Source organism: Hyperoodon ampullatus, assembly GCF_949752795.1.
Source record: "Hyperoodon ampullatus genome assembly, chromosome: 18".
Lineage (NCBI taxonomy): Eukaryota > Metazoa > Chordata > Mammalia > Artiodactyla > Ziphiidae > Hyperoodon > Hyperoodon ampullatus.
The window spans coordinates 60,011,597-60,031,471 of record NC_136931.1 but is presented as its reverse complement, the minus strand read 5'-3'; the positions used below and the strand labels follow the sequence as shown (position 1 = coordinate 60,031,471).

Here is a 19,875-nt window from a genome sequence, read left to right as displayed (position 1 = left end):
GATTTGACTTGCAGCGTCGTGTTTTGGCTTTACCTGTTCAGCAACGTGATTCCGTTATACATAGAGGGCTATGTAGTCTTTTTCGGGTTGGTCTTCCAGAAGGTGATTACAGTGTGTTGAGTAGAGCTTCTTGAGCTATTCACAAGGTCCTTTGGGATGATGTACGATTGATAATAATGTTTATATGCTAATCCCAACCTCCAAATGTATCCCTCACCCCACCTTTCCTGTATGGTCTCCGTAAGTTTCTTGTCTACCTGTGAGAGTCTCTTTCTGTTTTTTCAATTAGATCATTTGCATGAATTGATAGGTTTCACCTATAAGGGAGATCTCATGCTCTTTGTCCTTCTCTCTCTGACCTCATTCACCTCGTAGGATAATCTGTTAGTCCATCCTTGTTGCTGCAGTTGGTATGTTTTCATTCTTCTTGTTGGCTGAGTAGTATTTCTTTGTATGTATGTACCCCATAATGTTCATTTTTCTGTTGATAGACATTTGGGTGGAATGTATGTCTGCACTTGTCCTAATTGTGCTGCTATGGAAATACAGGTGGCACGTGGTGTTCCGAATTATGATTATATCGGGATGCAAGGCCAGGAGGGGGAATGCCGGATCACATATGGTTCTGTGTTTAGTTATGTTACAGGAAGCTCCATACATTTCTCCATAGTGGCTGCACCCGTTGATATTCCCAGCAAGTGTGTAGGACGATTCCCTTTTGCACACGTCCTCTGCAGCCTTGATTCCTTGTAGAGTTTTTTGGAGATGGCCAGTGAGAGTGGTGTGAGGTGATACCTGATTGTAGGTGTACTCTGTATTTCTCTAATAATGAGTGATGCTGAGCGTCTTTCCATGTGCTTTTTTTGTTTCTACAGTGTGAGTAAAATTGACACCTTCAAATTGGCTTCTTGAACGGCTGCCCTGTTGTGCATTCTTTTTCGAGGAACTAGCCCCGGGTTTTTCTGGAGGGCAGGTGTTATTTATTGACAGCCCCACAGGCCTTGTGATTATTCGGGGCCCATCAGCTGCGTTTTCCACGTTGTAGTTACAGGAATCGTCCAGAAGGCGGCAGCATTTCTTCAGGCCCGACTGTGGTTACTCGGGGAAGCCGAGCCTGAGGGAAAGTCCTGTCCCTGGGTCCTCATTTTGAGTGGAATGTGCCAGAAGGAACAGCGAAAGGGCTGTGTTTCACTGCTTCCTCACCCTTGCCCTTCACCCCCGAGAACAGTCCCAATGCCTGGGAAACTGTTCCGATGACGGAGCTGTGGTCCATAGGTGGGGCGTCTCCATGGAAGGAGGCTGGAGGAGGGAACCCCACCCCCAGGAGACGTGGGGCCCCAGGGATATTTGAAAGCTCTCCTTCCCGCCCAGAATGCAGCATCGTTTCTGGAGCCCGAAGCTTGGTGTAGCTGTAGGGGAGCCCCCCTGGCTCTGGAGATAGTGGGCCCATGCAGACGGGACCAGGCACTCCAGGTGCAAGGGGTTTCTTTGCTGTCACAACGTCGCCAGGTCGCTCAGCACCGCGGCAGTCCAGCCTTGGGCCCCAAGCCTGCTCCGCGTCCAAGTATGAGACTCCAGGCCAGGTCCCAGAGGCCGTAGGGGAATGGGGTCGGCTTTATTTTTTTAATTGCAATGTGTATTTTGTACTGGAGTATAGTTGATATTGTCAGTGGTGTGGTTTGTTTTCGGGTTTTTTGGTGTACAGCAAGTGATTCAGTTATACATAGATGTATATATGTTCCTTTTCGGGATCTCTTCCAGTATAGGTTATTACAGAGTGTTGAGTCGAGTTCCTTGTCCTATCCAGTGGGTCCTTCTGGATTACCTGTGTTTTAAATATTAGCCTGTATACATTAATGTGAACCTGTCAATTTCTCCCTCACCCCACCTTTCCCGTTTTGTAAGCATTACTTCGTTTTCCCTATCTGTGAGGCTGTCTCTGTTGTGCAAATTAACTCCTCTCGATCCCTCAGATCGAGGGGCCCGTCAGCAGCGTTTTCCACATTGTAGTTACAGGAAACGTCCACGAGGCGGCAGCATTTCTCCTTGCTCGAGTCTGTGTGTGGTTTTTTTTTTTTTTTTTTTCCTTTCAAGTGAATTTTTATTTTCTATGGGAGTAGATTTGACTTGCAGCGTCGTGTTTTGGCTTTACCTGTTCAGCAACGTGATTCCGTTATACATAGAGGGCTATCTAGTCTTTTTCGGGTTGGTCTTCCAGAAGGTGATTATAGTGTGTTGAGTAGAGCTCCTTGAGCTATTCACAGGGTCCTTTGGGATGATGTACGATTGATAATAATGTTTATATGCTAATCCCAACCTCCAAATGTATCCCTCACCCCACCTTTCCTGTATGGTCACCGTAAGTTTCTTGTCTACCTGTGAGAGTCTCTTTCTGTTTTTTCAATTAGATCATTTGCATGAATTGATAGGTTTCACCTATAAGGGAGATCTCATGCTCTTTGTCCTTCTCTCTCTGACCTCATTCACCTCGTAGGATAATCTGTTAGTCCATCCTTGTTGCTGCAGTTGGTATGTTTTCATTCTTCTTGTTGGCTGAGTAGTATTTCTTTGTATGTATGTACCCCATAATGTTCATTTTTCTGTTGATGGACATTTGGGTGGAATGTATGTCTGCACTTGTCCTAATTGTGCTGCTATGAAAATACAGGTGGCACATGGTGTTCCGAATTATGATTATATCGGGATGCAAGGCCAGGAGGGGGAATGCCGGATCACATATGGTTCTGTGTTTAGTTATGTTACAGGAAGCTCCATACATTTCTCCATAGTGGCTGCACCCGTTGATATTCCCAGCAAGTGTGTAGGACGATTCCCTTTTGCACACGTCCTCTGCAGCCTTGATTCCTTGTAGAGTTTTTTGGAGATGGCCAGTGAGAGTGGTGTGAGGTGATACCTGATTGTAGGTTTACTCTGTATTTCTCTAATAATGAGTGATGCTGAGCGTCTTTCCATGTGCTTTTTTTGTTTCTACAGTGTGAGTAAAATTGACACCTTCAAATTGGCTTCTTGAACGGCTGCCCTGTTGTGCATTCTTTTTCGAGGAACTAGCCCCGGGTTTTTCTGGAGGGCAGGTGTTATTTATTGACAGCCCCACAGGCCTTGTGATTATTCGGGACCCATCAGCTGCGTTTTCCACGTTGTAGTTACAGGAAACGTCCACAAGGCGGCAGCATTTCTTCAGACCCGACTGTGGTTACTCGGGGAAGCCGAGCCTGAGGGAAAGTCCTGTCCCTGGGTCCTCAGTTTGAGTGGAATGTGCCAGAAGGAACAGCGAAGGGGCTGTGTCTCACTGCTTCCTCACCCTTACCCTTCACCCCTGAGAACAGTCCCAATGCCTGGGAAACTGCTCTGATGACGGAGCTGTGGTCCATAGGTGGGGCGTCTCCATGGAAGGAGGCTGGAGGAGGGAACCCCACCCCCAGGAGACGTGGGGCCCCAGGGATATTTGAAAGCTCTCCTTCCCGCCCAGAATGCAGCATCGTTTCTGGTGCCCGAGGCTTGGTGTAGCTGTAGGGGAGGCCCCTGGCTCTGGAGATTGTGGGCCCATGCAGAGGGGACCAGGCACTCCAGGTCCAAGGGGTTACTTTGGTGTCACAACGTCGCCAGGTCGCTCAGCACCGCGGCAGTCCAGCCGTGGGCCCGAAGCCTGCTCCGCGTCCAAGTATGAGACTCCAGGCCAGGTCCCAGAAGGCCGTAGGGGAATGGGGTCGGCTTTATTTTTTTTAATTGCAATGTGTATTTTGTACTGGAGTATAGTTGATATAGTCAGGAGTGTGGTTTGTTTTTTGTTTTTTTTTTTGTGTATAGCAAGTGATTCAGTTATACATAGATGTATATATGTTCCTTTTCGGGATCTCTTCCAGTATAGGTTATTACAGAGTGTTGAGTCGAGTTCCTTGTCCTATCCAGTGGGTGCTTCTGGATTACCTGTGTTTTAAATATTAGCCTGTATACATTAATGTGAACCTGTCAATTTCTCCCTCACCCCACCTTTCCCGTTTTGTAAGCATTACTTCGTTTTCCCTCTCTGTGAGGCTGTCTCTGTTGTGCAAATTAACTCCTCTCGATCCCTCAGATTGAGGGGCCCGTCAGCAGCGTTTTCCACATTGTAGTTACAGGAAACGTCCACAAGGCGGCAGCATTTCTCCTTGCCCGAGTCTGTGTGTAGTTTTTTTTTTTTTTTTCCTTCGTTTCAAGTTAATTTTTATTTTCTATGGGAGTACAGTTGACTTGCAGCATCGTGTTTTGGCTTTACCTGTTCAGCAACGTGATTCCGTTATACATAGAGGGCTATGTAGTCTTTTTCGGGTTGGTCTTCCAGAAGGTGATTACAGTGTGTTGAGTAGAGCTCCTTGAGCTATTCACAAGGTCCTTTGGGATGATGTACGATTGATAATAATGTTTGTATGCTAATCCCAACCTCCAAATGTATCCCTCACCCCACCTTTCCTGTATGGTCACCGTAAGTTTCTTGTCTACCTGTGAGAGTCTCTTTCTGTTTTTTCAATTAGATCATTTGCATGAATTGATAGGTTTCACCTATAAGGGAGATCTCATGCTCTTTGTCCTTCTCTCTCTGACCTCATTCACTTCGTAGGATAATCTGTTAGTCCATCCTTGTTGCTGCAGATGGTATGTTTTCATTCTTCTTGTTGGCTGTGTAGTATTTCTTTGTATGTATGTACCCCATAATGTTCATTTTTCTGTTGATGGACATTTGGGTGGAATGTATGTCTGCACTTGTCCTAATTGTGCTGCTATGAAAATACAGGTGGCACGTGGTGTTCCGAATTATGATTATATCGGGATGCAAGGCCAGGAGGGGGAATGCCGGATCACATATGGTTCTGTGTTTAGTTATGTTACAGGAAGCTCCATACATTTCTCCATAGTGGCTGCACCCCTTGATATTCCCAGCAAGTGTGTAGGACGATTCCCTTTTGCACACGTCCTCTGCAGCCTTGATTCCTTGTAGAGTTTTTTGAAGATGGCCAGTAAGAGTGGTGTGAGGTGATACCTGATTGTAGTTTTACTCTGTATTTCTCTAATAATGAGTGATGCTGAGCGTCTTTCCATGTGCTTTTTTTGTTTCCACAGTGTGAGTAAAATTGACACCTTTAAATTGGCTTCTTGAATGGCTGCCCTGTTGTGCATTCTTTTTCGCGGAACTAGCCCCGGGTCTTTCTGGAGGGCAGGTGTTATTTATTGACAGCCCCACAAGCCCTGTGATTATTCGGGGCCCATCAGTTGCGTTTTCCACGTTGTAGTTACAGGAAACGTCCAGAAGGCGGCAGCATTTCTTCAGGCCCGACTGTGGTTACTCGGGGAAGCCGAGCCTGAGGGAAAGTCCTGTCCCTGGGTCCTCAGTTTGAGTGGAATGTGCCAGAAGGAACAGCGAAGGGGCTGTGTCTCACTGCTTCCTCACCCTTGCCCTTCACCCCCGAGAACAGTCCCAATGCCTGGGAAACTGTTCCGATGACGGAGCTGTGGTCCATAGGTGGGGCGTCTCCATGGAAGGAGGCTGGAGGAGGGAACCCCACCCCCAGGAGACGTGGGGCCCCGGGGACATTTGAAAGCTCTCCTTCCCGCCCAGAATGCAGCATCGTTTCTGGTGCCCGAGGCTTGGTGTAGCTGTAGGGGAGCCCCTCTGTCTCTGGAGATTGTGGGCCCATGCAGACGGGACTAGGCACTCCAGGTCCAAGGGGTTTCTTTGCTGTCACAACGTCACCAGGTCGCTCAGCACCGCGACAGTCCAGCCTTGGGCTCCAAGCCTGCTCCGCGTCCAAGGATGAGACTCCAGCCCAGGTCCCAGAGGCCGTAGCGGAATCGGGTTGGCTTTATTTTTTTTAATTGCAATGTGTATTTTGTACTGGAGTATAGTTGATATAGTCAGGAGTGTGGTTTGTTTTTTGTTTTTTGTGTGTGTGTACAGCAAGTGATTCAGTTATACATAGATGTATATATGTTCCTTTTCGGGATCTCTTCCAGTATAGGTTATTACAAAGTGTTGAGTCGAGTTCCTTGTCCTATCCAGTGGGTGCTTCTGGATTACCTGTGTTTTAAATATTAGCCTGTATACATTAATGTGAACCTGTCAATTTCTCCCTCACCCCACCTTTCCCGTTTTGTAAGCATTACTTCGTTTTCCCTCTCTGTGAGGCTGTCTCTGTTGTGCAAATTAACTCCTCTCGATCCCTCAGATCGAAGGGCCCGTCAGCAGCGTTTTCCACATTGTAGTTACAGGAAACGTCCACAAGGCGGCAGCATTTCTCCTTGCCCGAGTCTGTGTGTGTTTTTTTTTTTTTTTTTTTTTCCTTTCAAGTGAATTTTTATTTTCTATGGGAGTAGATTTGACTTGCAGCGCCGTGTTTTGGCTTTACCTGTTCAGCAACGTGATTCCGTTATACATAGAGGGCTATGTAGTGTTTTTCGGGTTGGTCTTCCAGAACGTGATTGCAGTGTGTTGAGTAGAGCTCCTTGAGCTATTCACAAGGTCCTTTGGGATGATGTACGATTGATAATAATGTTTATATGCTAATCCCAACCTCCAAATGAATCCCTCACCCCACCTTTCCTGTATGGTCACCGTAAGTTTCTTGTCTACCTGTGAGAGTCTCTTTCTGTTTTTTCAATTAGATCATTTGCATGAATTGATAGGTTTCACCTATAAGGGAGATCTCATGCTCTTTGTCCTTCTCTCTCTGACCTCATTCACCTCGTAGGATAATCTGTTAGTCCATCCTTGCTGCTGCAGATGGTATGTTTTCATTCTTCTTGTTGGCTGAGTAGTATTTCTTTGTATGTATGTACCCCATAATGTTCATTTTTCTGTTGATGGACATTTGGGTGGAATGTATGTCTGCACTTGTCCTAATTGTGCTGCTATGAAAATACAGGTGGCACGTGGTGTTCCGAATTATGATTATATCGGGATGCAAGGCCAGGAGGGGGAATGCCGGATCACATATGGTTCTGTGTTTAGTTATGTTACAGGAAGCTCCATACATTTCTCCATAGTGGCTGCACCCGTTGATATTCCCAGCAAGTGTGTAGGACGATTCCCTTTTGCACACGTCCTCTGCAGCCTTGATTCCTTGTAGAGTTTTTTGGAGATGGCCAGTGAGAGTGGTGTGAGGTGATACCTGATTGTAGGTTTACTCTGTATTTCTCTAATAATGAGTGATGCTGAGCGTCTTTCCATGTGCTTTTTTTGTTTCTACAGTGTGAGTAAAATTGACACCTTCAAATTGGCTTCTTGAACGGCTGCCCTGTTGTGCATTCTTTTTCGAGGAACTAGCCCCGGGTTTTTCTGGAGGGCAGGTGTTATTTATTGACAGCCCCACAGGCCTTGTGATTATTCGGGGCCTATCAGCTGCGTTTTCCACGTTGTAGTTACAGGAATCGTCCAGAAGGCGGCAGCATTTCTTCAGGCCCGACTGTGGTTACTCGGGGAAGCCGAGCCTGAGGGAAAGTCCTGTCCCTGGGTCCTCATTTTGAGTGGAATGTGCCAGAAGGAACAGCGAAAGGGCTGTGTTTCACTGCTTCCTCACCCTTGCCCTTCACCCCCGAGAACAGTCCCAATGCCTGGGAAACTGTTCCGATGACGGAGCTGTGGTCCATAGGTGGGGCGTCTCCATGGAAGGAGGCTGGAGGAGGGAACCCCACCCCCAGGAGACGTGGGGCCCCAGGGATATTTGAAAGCTCTCCTTCCCGCCCAGAATGCAGCATCGTTTCTGGAGCCCGAAGCTTGGTGTAGCTGTAGGGGAGCCCCCCTGGCTCTGGAGATAGTGGGCCCATGCAGACGGGACCAGGCACTCCAGGTGCAAGGGGTTTCTTTGCTGTCACAACGTCGCCAGGTCGCTCAGCACCGCGGCAGTCCAGCCTTGGGCCCCAAGCCTGCTCCGCGTCCAAGGATGAGACTCCAGCCCAGGTCCCAGAGGCCGTAGGGGAATGGGGTCGGCTTTATTTTTTTTATTGCAATGTGTATTTTGTACTGGAGTATAGTTGATATTGTCAGGGGTGTGGTTTGTTTTCGGGTTTTTTGGTGTACAGCAAGTGATTCAGTTATACATAGATGTATATATGTTCCTTTTCGGGATCTCTTCCAGTATAGGTTATTACAGAGTGTTGAGTCGAGTTCCTTGTCCTATCCAGTGGGTCCTTCTGGATTACCTGTGTTTTAAATATTAGCCTGTATACATTAATGTGAACCTGTCAATTTCTCCCTCACCCCACCTTTCCCGTTTTGTAAGCATTACTTCGTTTTCCCTATCTGTGAGGCTGTCTCTGTTGTGCAAATTAACTCCTCTCGATCCCTCAGATCGAGGGGCCCGTCAGCAGCGTTTTCCACATTGTAGTTACAGGAAACGTCCACGAGGCGGCAGCATTTCTCCTTGCTCGAGTCTGTGTGTGGTTTTTTTTTTTTTTTTTTTCCTTTCAAGTGAATTTTTATTTTCTATGGGAGTAGATTTGACTTGCAGCGTCGTGTTTTGGCTTTACCTGTTCAGCAACGTGATTCCGTTATACATAGAGGGCTATCTAGTCTTTTTCGGGTTGGTCTTCCAGAAGGTGATTACAGTGTGTTGAGTAGAGCTCCTTGAGCTATTCACAAGGTCCTTTGGGATGATGTACGATTGATAATAATGTTTATATGCTAATCCCAACCTCCAAATGTATCCCTCACCCCACCTTTCCTGTATGGTCTCCGTAAGTTTCTTGTCTACCTGTGAGAGTCTCTTTCTGTTTTTTCAATTAGATCATTTGCATGAATTGATAGGTTTCACCTATAAGGGAGATCTCATGCTCTTTGTCCTTCTCTCTCTGACCTCATTCACCTCGTAGGATAATCTGTTAGTCCATCCTTGTTGCTGCAGTTGGTATGTTTTCATTCTTCTTGTTGGCTGAGTAGTATTTCTTTGTATGTATGTACCCCATAATGTTCATTTTTCTGTTGATGGACATTTGGGTGGAATGTATGTCTGCACTTGTCCTAATTGTGCTGCTATGAAAATACAGGTGGCACATGGTGTTCCGAATTATGATTATATCGGGATGCAAGGCCAGGAGGGGGAATGCCGGATCACATATGGTTCTGTGTTTAGTTATGTTACAGGAAGCTCCATACATTTCTCCATAGTGGCTGCACCCGTTGATATTCCCAGCAAGTGTGTAGGACGATTCCCTTTTGCACACGTCCTCTGCAGCCTTGATTCCTTGTAGAGTTTTTTGGAGATGGCCAGTGAGAGTGGTGTGAGGTGATACCTGATTGTAGGTTTACTCTGTATTTCTCTAATAATGAGTGATGCTGAGCGTCTTTCCATGTGCTTTTTTTGTTTCTACAGTGTGAGTAAAATTGACACCTTCAAATTGGCTTCTTGAACGGCTGCCCTGTTGTGCATTCTTTTTCGAGGAACTAGCCCCGGGTTTTTCTGGAGGGCAGGTGTTATTTATTGACAGCCCCACAGGCCTTGTGATTATTCGGGACCCATCAGCTGCGTTTTCCACGTTGTAGTTACAGGAAACGTCCACAAGGCGGCAGCATTTCTTCAGACCCGACTGTGGTTACTCGGGGAAGCCGAGCCTGAGGGAAAGTCCTGTCCCTGGGTCCTCAGTTTGAGTGGAATGTGCCAGAAGGAACAGCGAAGGGGCTGTGTCTCACTGCTTCCTCACCCTTACCCTTCACCCCTGAGAACAGTCCCAATGCCTGGGAAACTGCTCTGATGACGGAGCTGTGGTCCATAGGTGGGGCGTCTCCATGGAAGGAGGCTGGAGGAGGGAACCCCACCCCCAGGAGACGTGGGGCCCCAGGGATATTTGAAAGCTCTCCTTCCCGCCCAGAATGCAGCATCGTTTCTGGTGCCCGAGGCTTGGTGTAGCTGTAGGGGAGGCCCCTGGCTCTGGAGATTGTGGGCCCATGCAGAGGGGACCAGGCACTCCAGGTCCAAGGGGTTACTTTGGTGTCACAACGTCGCCAGGTCGCTCAGCACCGCGGCAGTCCAGCCGTGGGCCCGAAGCCTGCTCCGCGTCCAAGTATGAGACTCCAGGCCAGGTCCCAGAAGGCCGTAGGGGAATGGGGTCGGCTTTATTTTTTTTAATTGCAATGTGTATTTTGTACTGGAGTATAGTTGATATAGTCAGGAGTGTGGTTTGTTTTTTGTTTTTTTTTTTTGTGTATAGCAAGTGATTCAGTTATACATAGATGTATATATGTTCCTTTTCGGGATCTCTTCCAGTATAGGTTATTACAGAGTGTTGAGTCGAGTTCCTTGTCCTATCCAGTGGGTGCTTCTGGATTACCTGTGTTTTAAATATTAGCCTGTATACATTAATGTGAACCTGTCAATTTCTCCCTCACCCCACCTTTCCCGTTTTGTAAGCATTACTTCGTTTTCCCTCTCTGTGAGGCTGTCTCTGTTGTGCAAATTAACTCCTCTCGATCCCTCAGATTGAGGGGCCCGTCAGCAGCGTTTTCCACATTGTAGTTACAGGAAACGTCCACAAGGCGGCAGCATTTCTCCTTGCCCGAGTCTGTGTGTAGTTTTTTTTTTTTTTTTCCTTCGTTTCAAGTTAATTTTTATTTTCTATGGGAGTACAGTTGACTTGCAGCATCGTGTTTTGGCTTTACCTGTTCAGCAACGTGATTCCGTTATACATAGAGGGCTATGTAGTCTTTTTCGGGTTGGTCTTCCAGAAGGTGATTACAGTGTGTTGAGTAGAGCTCCTTGAGCTATTCACAAGGTCCTTTGGGATGATGTACGATTGATAATAATGTTTGTATGCTAATCCCAACCTCCAAATGTATCCCTCACCCCACCTTTCCTGTATGGTCACCGTAAGTTTCTTGTCTACCTGTGAGAGTCTCTTTCTGTTTTTTCAATTAGATCATTTGCATGAATTGATAGGTTTCACCTATAAGGGAGATCTCATGCTCTTTGTCCTTCTCTCTCTGACCTCATTCACTTCGTAGGATAATCTGTTAGTCCATCCTTGTTGCTGCAGATGGTATGTTTTCATTCTTCTTGTTGGCTGTGTAGTATTTCTTTGTATGTATGTACCCCATAATGTTCATTTTTCTGTTGATGGACATTTGGGTGGAATGTATGTCTGCACTTGTCCTAATTGTGCTGCTATGAAAATACAGGTGGCACGTGGTGTTCCGAATTATGATTATATCGGGATGCAAGGCCAGGAGGGGGAATGCCGGATCACATATGGTTCTGTGTTTAGTTATGTTACAGGAAGCTCCATACATTTCTCCATAGTGGCTGCACCCCTTGATATTCCCAGCAAGTGTGTAGGACGATTCCCTTTTGCACACGTCCTCTGCAGCCTTGATTCCTTGTAGAGTTTTTTGAAGATGGCCAGTAAGAGTGGTGTGAGGTGATACCTGATTGTAGTTTTACTCTGTATTTCTCTAATAATGAGTGATGCTGAGCGTCTTTCCATGTGCTTTTTTTGTTTCCACAGTGTGAGTAAAATTGACACCTTTAAATTGGCTTCTTGAATGGCTGCCCTGTTGTGCATTCTTTTTCGCGGAACTAGCCCCGGGTCTTTCTGGAGGGCAGGTGTTATTTATTGACAGCCCCACAAGCCCTGTGATTATTCGGGGCCCATCAGTTGCGTTTTCCACGTTGTAGTTACAGGAAACGTCCACAAGGCGGCAGCATTTCTTCAGGCCCGACTGTGGTTACTCGGGGAAGCCGAGCCTGAGGGAAAGTCCTGTCCCTGGGTCCTCAGTTTGAGTGGAATGTGCCAGAAGGAACAGCGAAGGGGCTGTGTCTCACTGCTTCCTCACCCTTGCCCTTCACCCCCGAGAACAGTCCCAATGCCTGGGAAACTGTTCCGATGACGGAGCTGTGGTCCATAGGTGGGGCGTCTCCATGGAAGGAGGCTGGAGGAGGGAACCCCACCCCCAGGAGACGTGGGGCCCCGGGGACATTTGAAAGCTCTCCTTCCCGCCCAGAATGCAGCATCGTTTCTGGTGCCCGAGGCTTGGTGTAGCTGTAAGGGAGCCCCTCTGTCTCTGGAGATTGTGGGCCCATGCAGACGGGACTAGGCACTCCAGGTCCAAGGGGTTTCTTTGCTGTCACAACGTCACCAGGTCGCTCAGCACCGCGACAGTCCAGCCTTGGGCTCCAAGCCTGCTCCGCGTCCAAGGATGAGACTCCAGCCCAGGTCCCAGAGGCCGTAGCGGAATCGGGTTGGCTTTATTTTTTTTAATTGCAATGTGTATTTTGTACTGGAGTATAGTTGATATAGTCAGGAGTGTGGTTTGTTTTTTGTTTTTTTTGTGTGTGTACAGCAAGTGATTCAGTTATACATAGATGTATATATGTTCCTTTTCGGGATCTCTTCCAGTATAGGTTATTACAGAGTGTTGAGTCGAGTTCCTTGTCCTATCCAGTGGGTGCTTCTGGATTACCTGTGTTTTAAATATTAGCCTGTATACATTAATGTGAACCTGTCAATTTCTCCCTCACCCCACCTTTCCCGTTTTGTAAGCATTACTTCGTTTTCCCTCTCTGTGAGGCTGTCTCTGTTGTGCAAATTAACTCCTCTCGATCCCTCAGATCGAAGGGCCCGTCAGCAGCGTTTTCCACATTGTAGTTACAGGAAACGTCCACAAGGCGGCAGCATTTCTCCTTGCCCGAGTCTGTGTGTGGTTTTTTTTTTTTTTTTTTTTTTCCTTTCAAGTGAATTTTTATTTTCTATGGGAGTAGATTTGACTTGCAGCGCCGTGTTTTGGCTTTACCTGTTCAGCAACGTGATTCCGTTATACATAGAGGGCTATGTAGTGTTTTTCGGGTTGGTCTTCCAGAACGTGATTGCAGTGTGTTGAGTAGAGCTCCTTGAGCTATTCACAAGGTCCTTTGGGATGATGTACGATTGATAATAATGTTTATATGCTAATCCCAACCTCCAAATGAATCCCTCACCCCACCTTTCCTGTATGGTCACCGTAAGTTTCTTGTCTACCTGTGAGAGTCTCTTTCTGTTTTTTCAATTAGATCATTTGCATGAATTGATAGGTTTCACCTATAAGGGAGATCTCATGCTCTTTGTCCTTCTCTCTCTGACCTCATTCACCTCGTAGGATAATCTGTTAGTCCATCCTTGCTGCTGCAGTTGGTATGTTTTCATTCTTCTTGTTGGCTGAGTAGTATTTCTTTGTATGTATGTACCCCATAATGTTCATTTTTCTGTTGATGGACATTTGGGTGGAATGTATGTCTGCACTTGTCCTAATTGTGCTGCTATGAAAATACAGGTGGCACGTGGTGTTCCGAATTATGATTATATCGGGATGCAAGGCCAGGAGGGGGAATGCCGGATCACATATGGTTCTGTGTTTAGATATGTTACAGGAAGCTCCATACATTTCTCCATAGTGGCTGCACCCGTTGATATTCCCAGCAAGTGTGTAGGACGATTCCCTTTTGCACACGTCCTCTGCAGCCTTGATTCCTTGTAGAGTTTTTTGGAGATGGCCAGTGAGAGTGGTGTGAGGTGATACCTGATTGTAGGTTTACTCTGTATTTCTCTAATAATGAGTGATGCTGAGCGTCTTTCCATGTGCTTTTTTTGTTTCTACAGTGTGAGTAAAATTGACACCTTCAAATTGGCTTCTTGAACGGCTGCCCTATTGTGCATTCTTTTTCGAGGAACTAGCCCCGGGTTTTTCTGGAGGGCAGGTGTTATTTATTGACAGCCCCACAGGCCTTGTGTTTATTTGGGGCCCATCAGCTGCGTTTTCCACGTTGTAGTTACAGGAAACGTCCACAAGGCGGCAGCATTTCTTCAGGCCCGACTGTGGTTACTCGGGGAAGCCGAGCCTGAGGGAAAGTCCTGTCCCTGGGTCCTCAGTTTGAGTGGAATGTGCCAGAAGGAACAGCGAAGGGGCTGTGTCTCACTGCTTCCTCACCCTTGCCCTTCACCCCCGAGAACAGTCCCAATGCCTGGGAAACTGTTCTGATGACGGAGCTGTGGTCCATAGGTGGGGCGTCTCCATGCAAGGAGGCTGGAGGAGGGAACCCCACCCCCAGGAGACGTGGGGCCCCGGGGACATTTGAAAGCTCTCCTTCCCGCCCAGAATGCAGCATCGTTTCTGGTGCCCGAGGCTTGGTGTAGCTGTAGGGGAGCCCCTCTGTCTCTGGAGATTGTGGGCCCATGCAGACGGGACTAGGCACTCCAGGTCCAAGGGGTTTCTTTGCTGTCACAACGTCGCCTGGTCGCTCAGCACCGCGACAGTCCAGCCTTGGGCCCCAAGCCTGCTCCGCGTCCAAGGATGAGACTCCAGCCCAGGTCCCAGAGGCTGTATGGGAATGGGGTCGGCTTTATTTTTTTTAATTGCAATGTGTATTTTGTACTGGAGTATAGTTGATATAGTCAGGAGTGTGGTTTGTTTTGGGTTTTTTTTGGAGTACAGCAAGTGATTTAGTTATACATAGATGTATATATGTTCCTTTTCGGGATCTCTTCCAGTATAGGTTATTACAGTGTTGAGTCCTGTTCCTTGTCCTATCCAGTGGGTCCTTCTGGATTACCTGTGTTTTAAATATTAGCCTGTATACATTAATGTGAACCTGTCAATTTCTCCCTCACCCCACCTTTCCCGTTTTGTAAGCATTACTTCGTTTTCCCTCTCTGTGAGGCTGTCTCTGTTGTGCAAATTAACTCCCCTCGATCCCTGAGATCGAGGGGCCCGTCAGCAGCGTTTTCCACATTGTAGTTACAGGAAACGTCCACAAGGCGGCAGCATTTCTCCTTGCCCGAGTCTGTGTGTGGTTTTTTTTTTTTTTTTTTTTTCCTTTCAAGTGAATTTTTATTTTCTATGGGAGTAGATTTGACTTGCAGCGTCGTGTTTTGGCTTTACCTGTTCAGCAACGTGATTCCGTTATACATAGAGGGCTATCTAGTCTTTTTCGGGTTGGTCTTCCAGAAGGTGATTACAGTGTGTTGAGTAGAGCTCCTTGAGCTATTCACAAGGTCCTTTGGGATGATGTACGATTGATAATAATGTTTATATGCTAATCCCAACCTCCAAATGTATCCCTCACCCCACCTTTCCTGTATGGTCTCCGTAAGTTTCTTGTCTACCTGTGAGAGTCTCTTTCTGTTTTTTCAATTAGATCATTTGCGTGAATTGGTAGGTTTTACCTATAAGGGAGATCTGATGCTCTTTGTCCTTCTCTCTCTGACCTCATTCACCTCGTAGGATAATCTGTTAGTCCATCCTTGTTGCTGCAGATGGTATGTTTTCATTCTTCTTGTTGGCTGAGTAGTATTTCTTTGTATGTATGTAACCCATAATGTTCATTTTTCTGTTGAAGGACATATGGGTGGATTCTATGTCTGCAGTTGTCCTAATTGTGCTGACCTGAAAATACAGGTGGCACATGGTGTTCTGAATTATGATCCTGTTGGGATGTAAGGGCAGGAGTGTGTAGCTTTGATTTCAACTACTTCGTTCTATTCTTCAAGTTTTTTTTGTGTTGTTTTGTGTTTCCTTTGCTTTGCAAACACCTTTGAGTTTAATCAGGTCCCATGTGTTTATTTTTTGTTTTTCATTCTTGTAAAAGGTGTATGTAAAATTAGGTGCTGTGTTTTATGTTAAAGCGTGTTCTATGTACATTTTCCTCAAGCGTTTTGATAGTATTTGTCCTTCCTTTTAGGTGTTAATTGATTTGATTTGGAATTTATCATTGTGTATGGTTTTAGGCAGTGTTCTAATTTCATTCTCTTTTTAATTTGTATGCATCCTCCACACTGTTCTCAACAGAGGCTTTTACATTCTCACCAATAGCGTAGTAGTGTTCTGTTTTCTCCATGCCCTGTGTAGCATTTATTGTTTGTAGACTGTTTGATGGTTGGCATTCTGACTTGTGTGAAATACCTCATTGTAGTTTTGGTTTGCATTTCTCTGAGAATTAGTGATACTGCGCATATTTTCCTGTGTCATTTGTCCATCTGTGTTTGTTCTTTGGAGTAATTTCTATTTATATATTTTCTGCATTTGTTATTTTGTTGTTGTTATCGAGCTGTATATACCTTCCCAGGAGTGGGACTGCAGTATCATATGCTGGCTCTATGTGTAGTTTTTTTTGAACCTCTGTCTGTTTTCCATAGTTGTTGTACCAATTTCCTTTCCCACCCTTGTTGTAGGAGGGTTCTTTTTTTTGGAAGGAGATTTGAAAGAAATGTGACTGCAATAATGAGTAAGTCAAGTATTCTCCAGGAATATTAGCAAAACATTTTCTGTCTAAACTTGTGAACTTTTCACTTCCCATCATTCAGAAACACATTTGGGATCAACTTTTTTTTTTTTTAAAGAAAGTAATGAGTTTTTTACTTTTGTTCCTGATACATGGCAAAGCTATAAGCCCTGTTTGCAGCTCTCTATATTTATGAATCTGTATGTACATATGTATTCATTGTATTTTCTGCCTTCAGATCATATTGACATAAATTAAACTGTAAAAGAGCTCTATTTACCTGGCTTATATAAAGAGTAGTCAAATAAGGTCATGCTTCAGCAATTAAATACTTAAAATTATAAAGGTATTAATTCAACCTAAGAACAAAACATACCCTCCAAAGGTGAACTGTTTAATATATGTCAAGCAGAGCCATAAAACTTCATTGTAAGCCATATATTTAAGTTTTTTATTTCTGTGAAATTTGATGATTACTATATATATAACCAAATTGTCATCAAGAGAAATAACTTACAATGATAGACAGCTTTGTTTGTCTCATGAAAATTAAGGAGAACTGTAAAATCAAGTGAATTAATTTAAGTGAGATGAAAACTTAGAAATGTAAAAACCTTATAAATGAAGTTTTCAATAATGATTATTTTATAAAATATCTACTTTAAATGTTTTCAAAATTTTTTTACAACATAATGTAACTTTAACATTTCATTTTAAGCTAAATGAAAGATATTTACTTAATATCCAGTATTTTTACATAAAAGGTATTGAAACATTAATTGCTTAGCATATGTTTATCTACTTTGCTTTATTAATTTTACAGAGACAGGAGATAATCGGGTCTGTTAAAATATATTATTCTTGCAACATTGAAAAACATTTTCCTGTGGAAGAGCATATGACTAGAAATTATAAAAAATTGTAGTCATAAAACTTGCTAAGTATGACAGAATGTGTATATGATAGTTTATAATTGCTTAATTCTTAAATTTTACTGAAAATTTTGTTTTCTAAGTGTTAAGAATTATAATAAATCTATGTACGTGGAAGTACTAGGAATAATCAGAACTCTGAATGGAAAGTAAGCAAGGCAAGTAGCAGGTATTTTGGTAAATGGAAGATATGACATAAGACATGTTTTTGTTCATGAAAGAGGAATATAATTTTGTCCTAATTTAGACATTATTTTAAGGTTCTTTCAGAATAAAAAGGAAGGACAAAACTAAATGGATGTAAAATATGGAGAACAGTATGGAGGTTCCTTAAAAAACTAGAGTTACTATATGGTCCAGCAATCCCACTCCTGGGCATATATCCAGAAAAGACAAAAACTATCATTCTAAAAGATACTTGCACCCCAATGTTCAATAGCATCACTATTTACAATAGCCAAGACATGGAATCAACCTAAATGTCCATGGACAGATGAATGGATAAAGAAGATGTAACATATGTACACAATGGAATATTACTCAACCATAAAAAATGGAATAATTCCATTTGCAGCAACTAGGATAGACCTAGAGATGATCATACTAAGTGAACTAAGTCAATCAGAGAAAGACAAATATCATATGGTATTGCTTATATGTGGCATCTAAAAAAATGGCACAAATGAACTTATTTACATAGGTACATGAGACTCATTAAAAAATATTAAAGAAAAATCTTGTATGGTCAAACTGGGTAAAATTGAATGGATTAATAATAATAAAGGTTTTAACAATGTGACTATGCAAAACTAGAATTTTCTATATCCAAAGGAGAAAGTTTTCTTGGATTAAAGATTTTTCTTTACCTTTTGAGTAATTCACCTGGGAAACAATGATTCTGTGTGCTGTCAGAATACTCTCCTGTGCTTCATGGTGTCTTTTTCAGGTCTTTGCTTATTTTTTCAAAAGCACATTTTCTCAATATTAAAAGGGCTAAAGTTCGTTTTATTCTCAACTATGTTACTCCCTGTCTTTTTTTTTTTTTTTTTGGCTGCACTGCACAGCTTGCAGGATCTTAATTCCCCAACTAGGGATCGAACCCAGGCCCCTGGCAGTGGAAGTGCAGTGTCCTAACAACTGGACCACCAGAGAATTCCCCTGTTAATTTCTGTCTTGGCCTTTGAAATCTTTTATTGTCACGAATAACTAAGTAGTATTTCACAATGACCCATTATCTTATTTAATCAAGTTTTACACATTTTGACAACTTACCAAAATCAGGTCGTAAATGAAGTCTTTCTTACCTCAAACTAACTTTGGGACTTTCCAGAGGGCCTCTGGAAAATTTTGAAAAACTTCTTCTCTCTCATAATAGAAGAAAGATGTTAAAGTAATTAGGCTCATTTGATTTCTTAAATTACATAGGAAACACTGTCGAAAAGAAATAATGTTTAAACTTCTTTAGGTTGCATTAGAGTGGATATAAATTACTAATATAAATGTATTAGACATTGTATGAAATTCTTAGCAACCTGATTTGCCCTGGCAACCTGATTTGCCCTGGCATATTGTCATCAGACATAATTCCAGTTATTACCTTTATATGTTGCATTTCAAACAAATAATGCACTCTCATCAGGTTTTTAACTGTGGTGTGGCTTTGAGTCTTTTGTCACTCACAGGCAGTTACTGTTTTACTCTGATCATTCTCTGAAAGCACTTACAATAAGCTACAGGTGAGGATGCTCCACTTGAATTACTTTGAGACCAGGTCACTGGACTAAGAAGTTCCAGAACTAATGAAGAAGCTGATGGGAACTGTTAACAGAAGATCAAGCAGATGAAAATCAATTACATGGGACTGACTGAATCAATGAGGATGATTATAATTTTTTCTACGACTTTTTGTTTGAAACATTGCTTGGTCTTTAATGTTTTGATTTCCAGATTTAAGGACACATTTTTCTCTTTCCCTTTAAGCTATCTTTAATGTGGAGCAATTTGGTAAGTTATTCCTTTATAAACAGAATTAAAGCCTTTATCTTTCCTCTCTACCTGATCCCTCTGGAATTTGCAGACTCTTACTGAGTGCTCCAGTTTTCATGACAATATAGCTATTTGCATAAGTTCAGCACGACTCTGTTTTCCCTTTAACAGGTCCCAGTGGGAAACATTGTTTAAAGTAGTGAGGTTTTAGGACATGGAAGCAACACGCGACTATATATAAAATAGGTAACAAATAAGGACCTACTGTAGAGCACAGGGAACTCTCCTCAATACTCTGGGAAAAGAATCTAAAAAAGAGTAGATATATGTAAATGTATAACTGATTCACTTTGCTGTACAGTGGAAACTAATACAACATTGTAAATCAACAATACTCCAACAAAAATGAAAAAAAAAATTAAGTACCAAGGCTTTGACTAGAATGTCCTATTTGAACCAGAATGTCCTATTTGAGAATGAGGTGCATTGAATCAGATATAACCAGACAACTTTAAAGAAGGTTGACTTTAAGGAACCAATGCTTATAAAGCCCTGCTTGTAAAAAACCAGGCTGTACCTGGGTTACAGAAATTCCTGCCTTACAGGTGAGTAAGGAAGTTCACTACCCAGTAGACCCAGGAACCTCAGCATATTTGGGGGACATGGAGAAGAAAGAAATTCACCTAAATCTATAGGTATTGCAGCCAAACCTGGTGGCAAGTTCT

At 43.7% G+C, this 19,875-nt stretch overlaps 1 protein-coding gene across 1 annotated transcript in view; it reads right to left on the bottom strand.

Annotated features, from left to right (window-relative positions):
• Positions 1-1,141: 1,141 nt before the first annotated feature.
• NLRP13 (NLR family pyrin domain containing 13) overlaps positions 1,142-19,875 on the bottom strand; it is a gene marked incomplete at both ends in the record, with an annotated part of 83,242 nt that continues 64,508 nt past the window's right edge. Inside the window, 5 exons of the mRNA XM_079724158.1 lie at positions 1,142-1,572; positions 5,447-5,734; positions 7,572-7,940; positions 11,816-12,103; positions 13,943-14,332. Of these exons, the coding sequence (XP_079580284.1) occupies positions 1,142-1,572; positions 5,447-5,734; positions 7,572-7,940; positions 11,816-12,103; positions 13,943-14,332 (1,766 nt within the window). The remainder of the gene's footprint in view (positions 1,573-5,446; positions 5,735-7,571; positions 7,941-11,815; positions 12,104-13,942; positions 14,333-19,875) is intronic.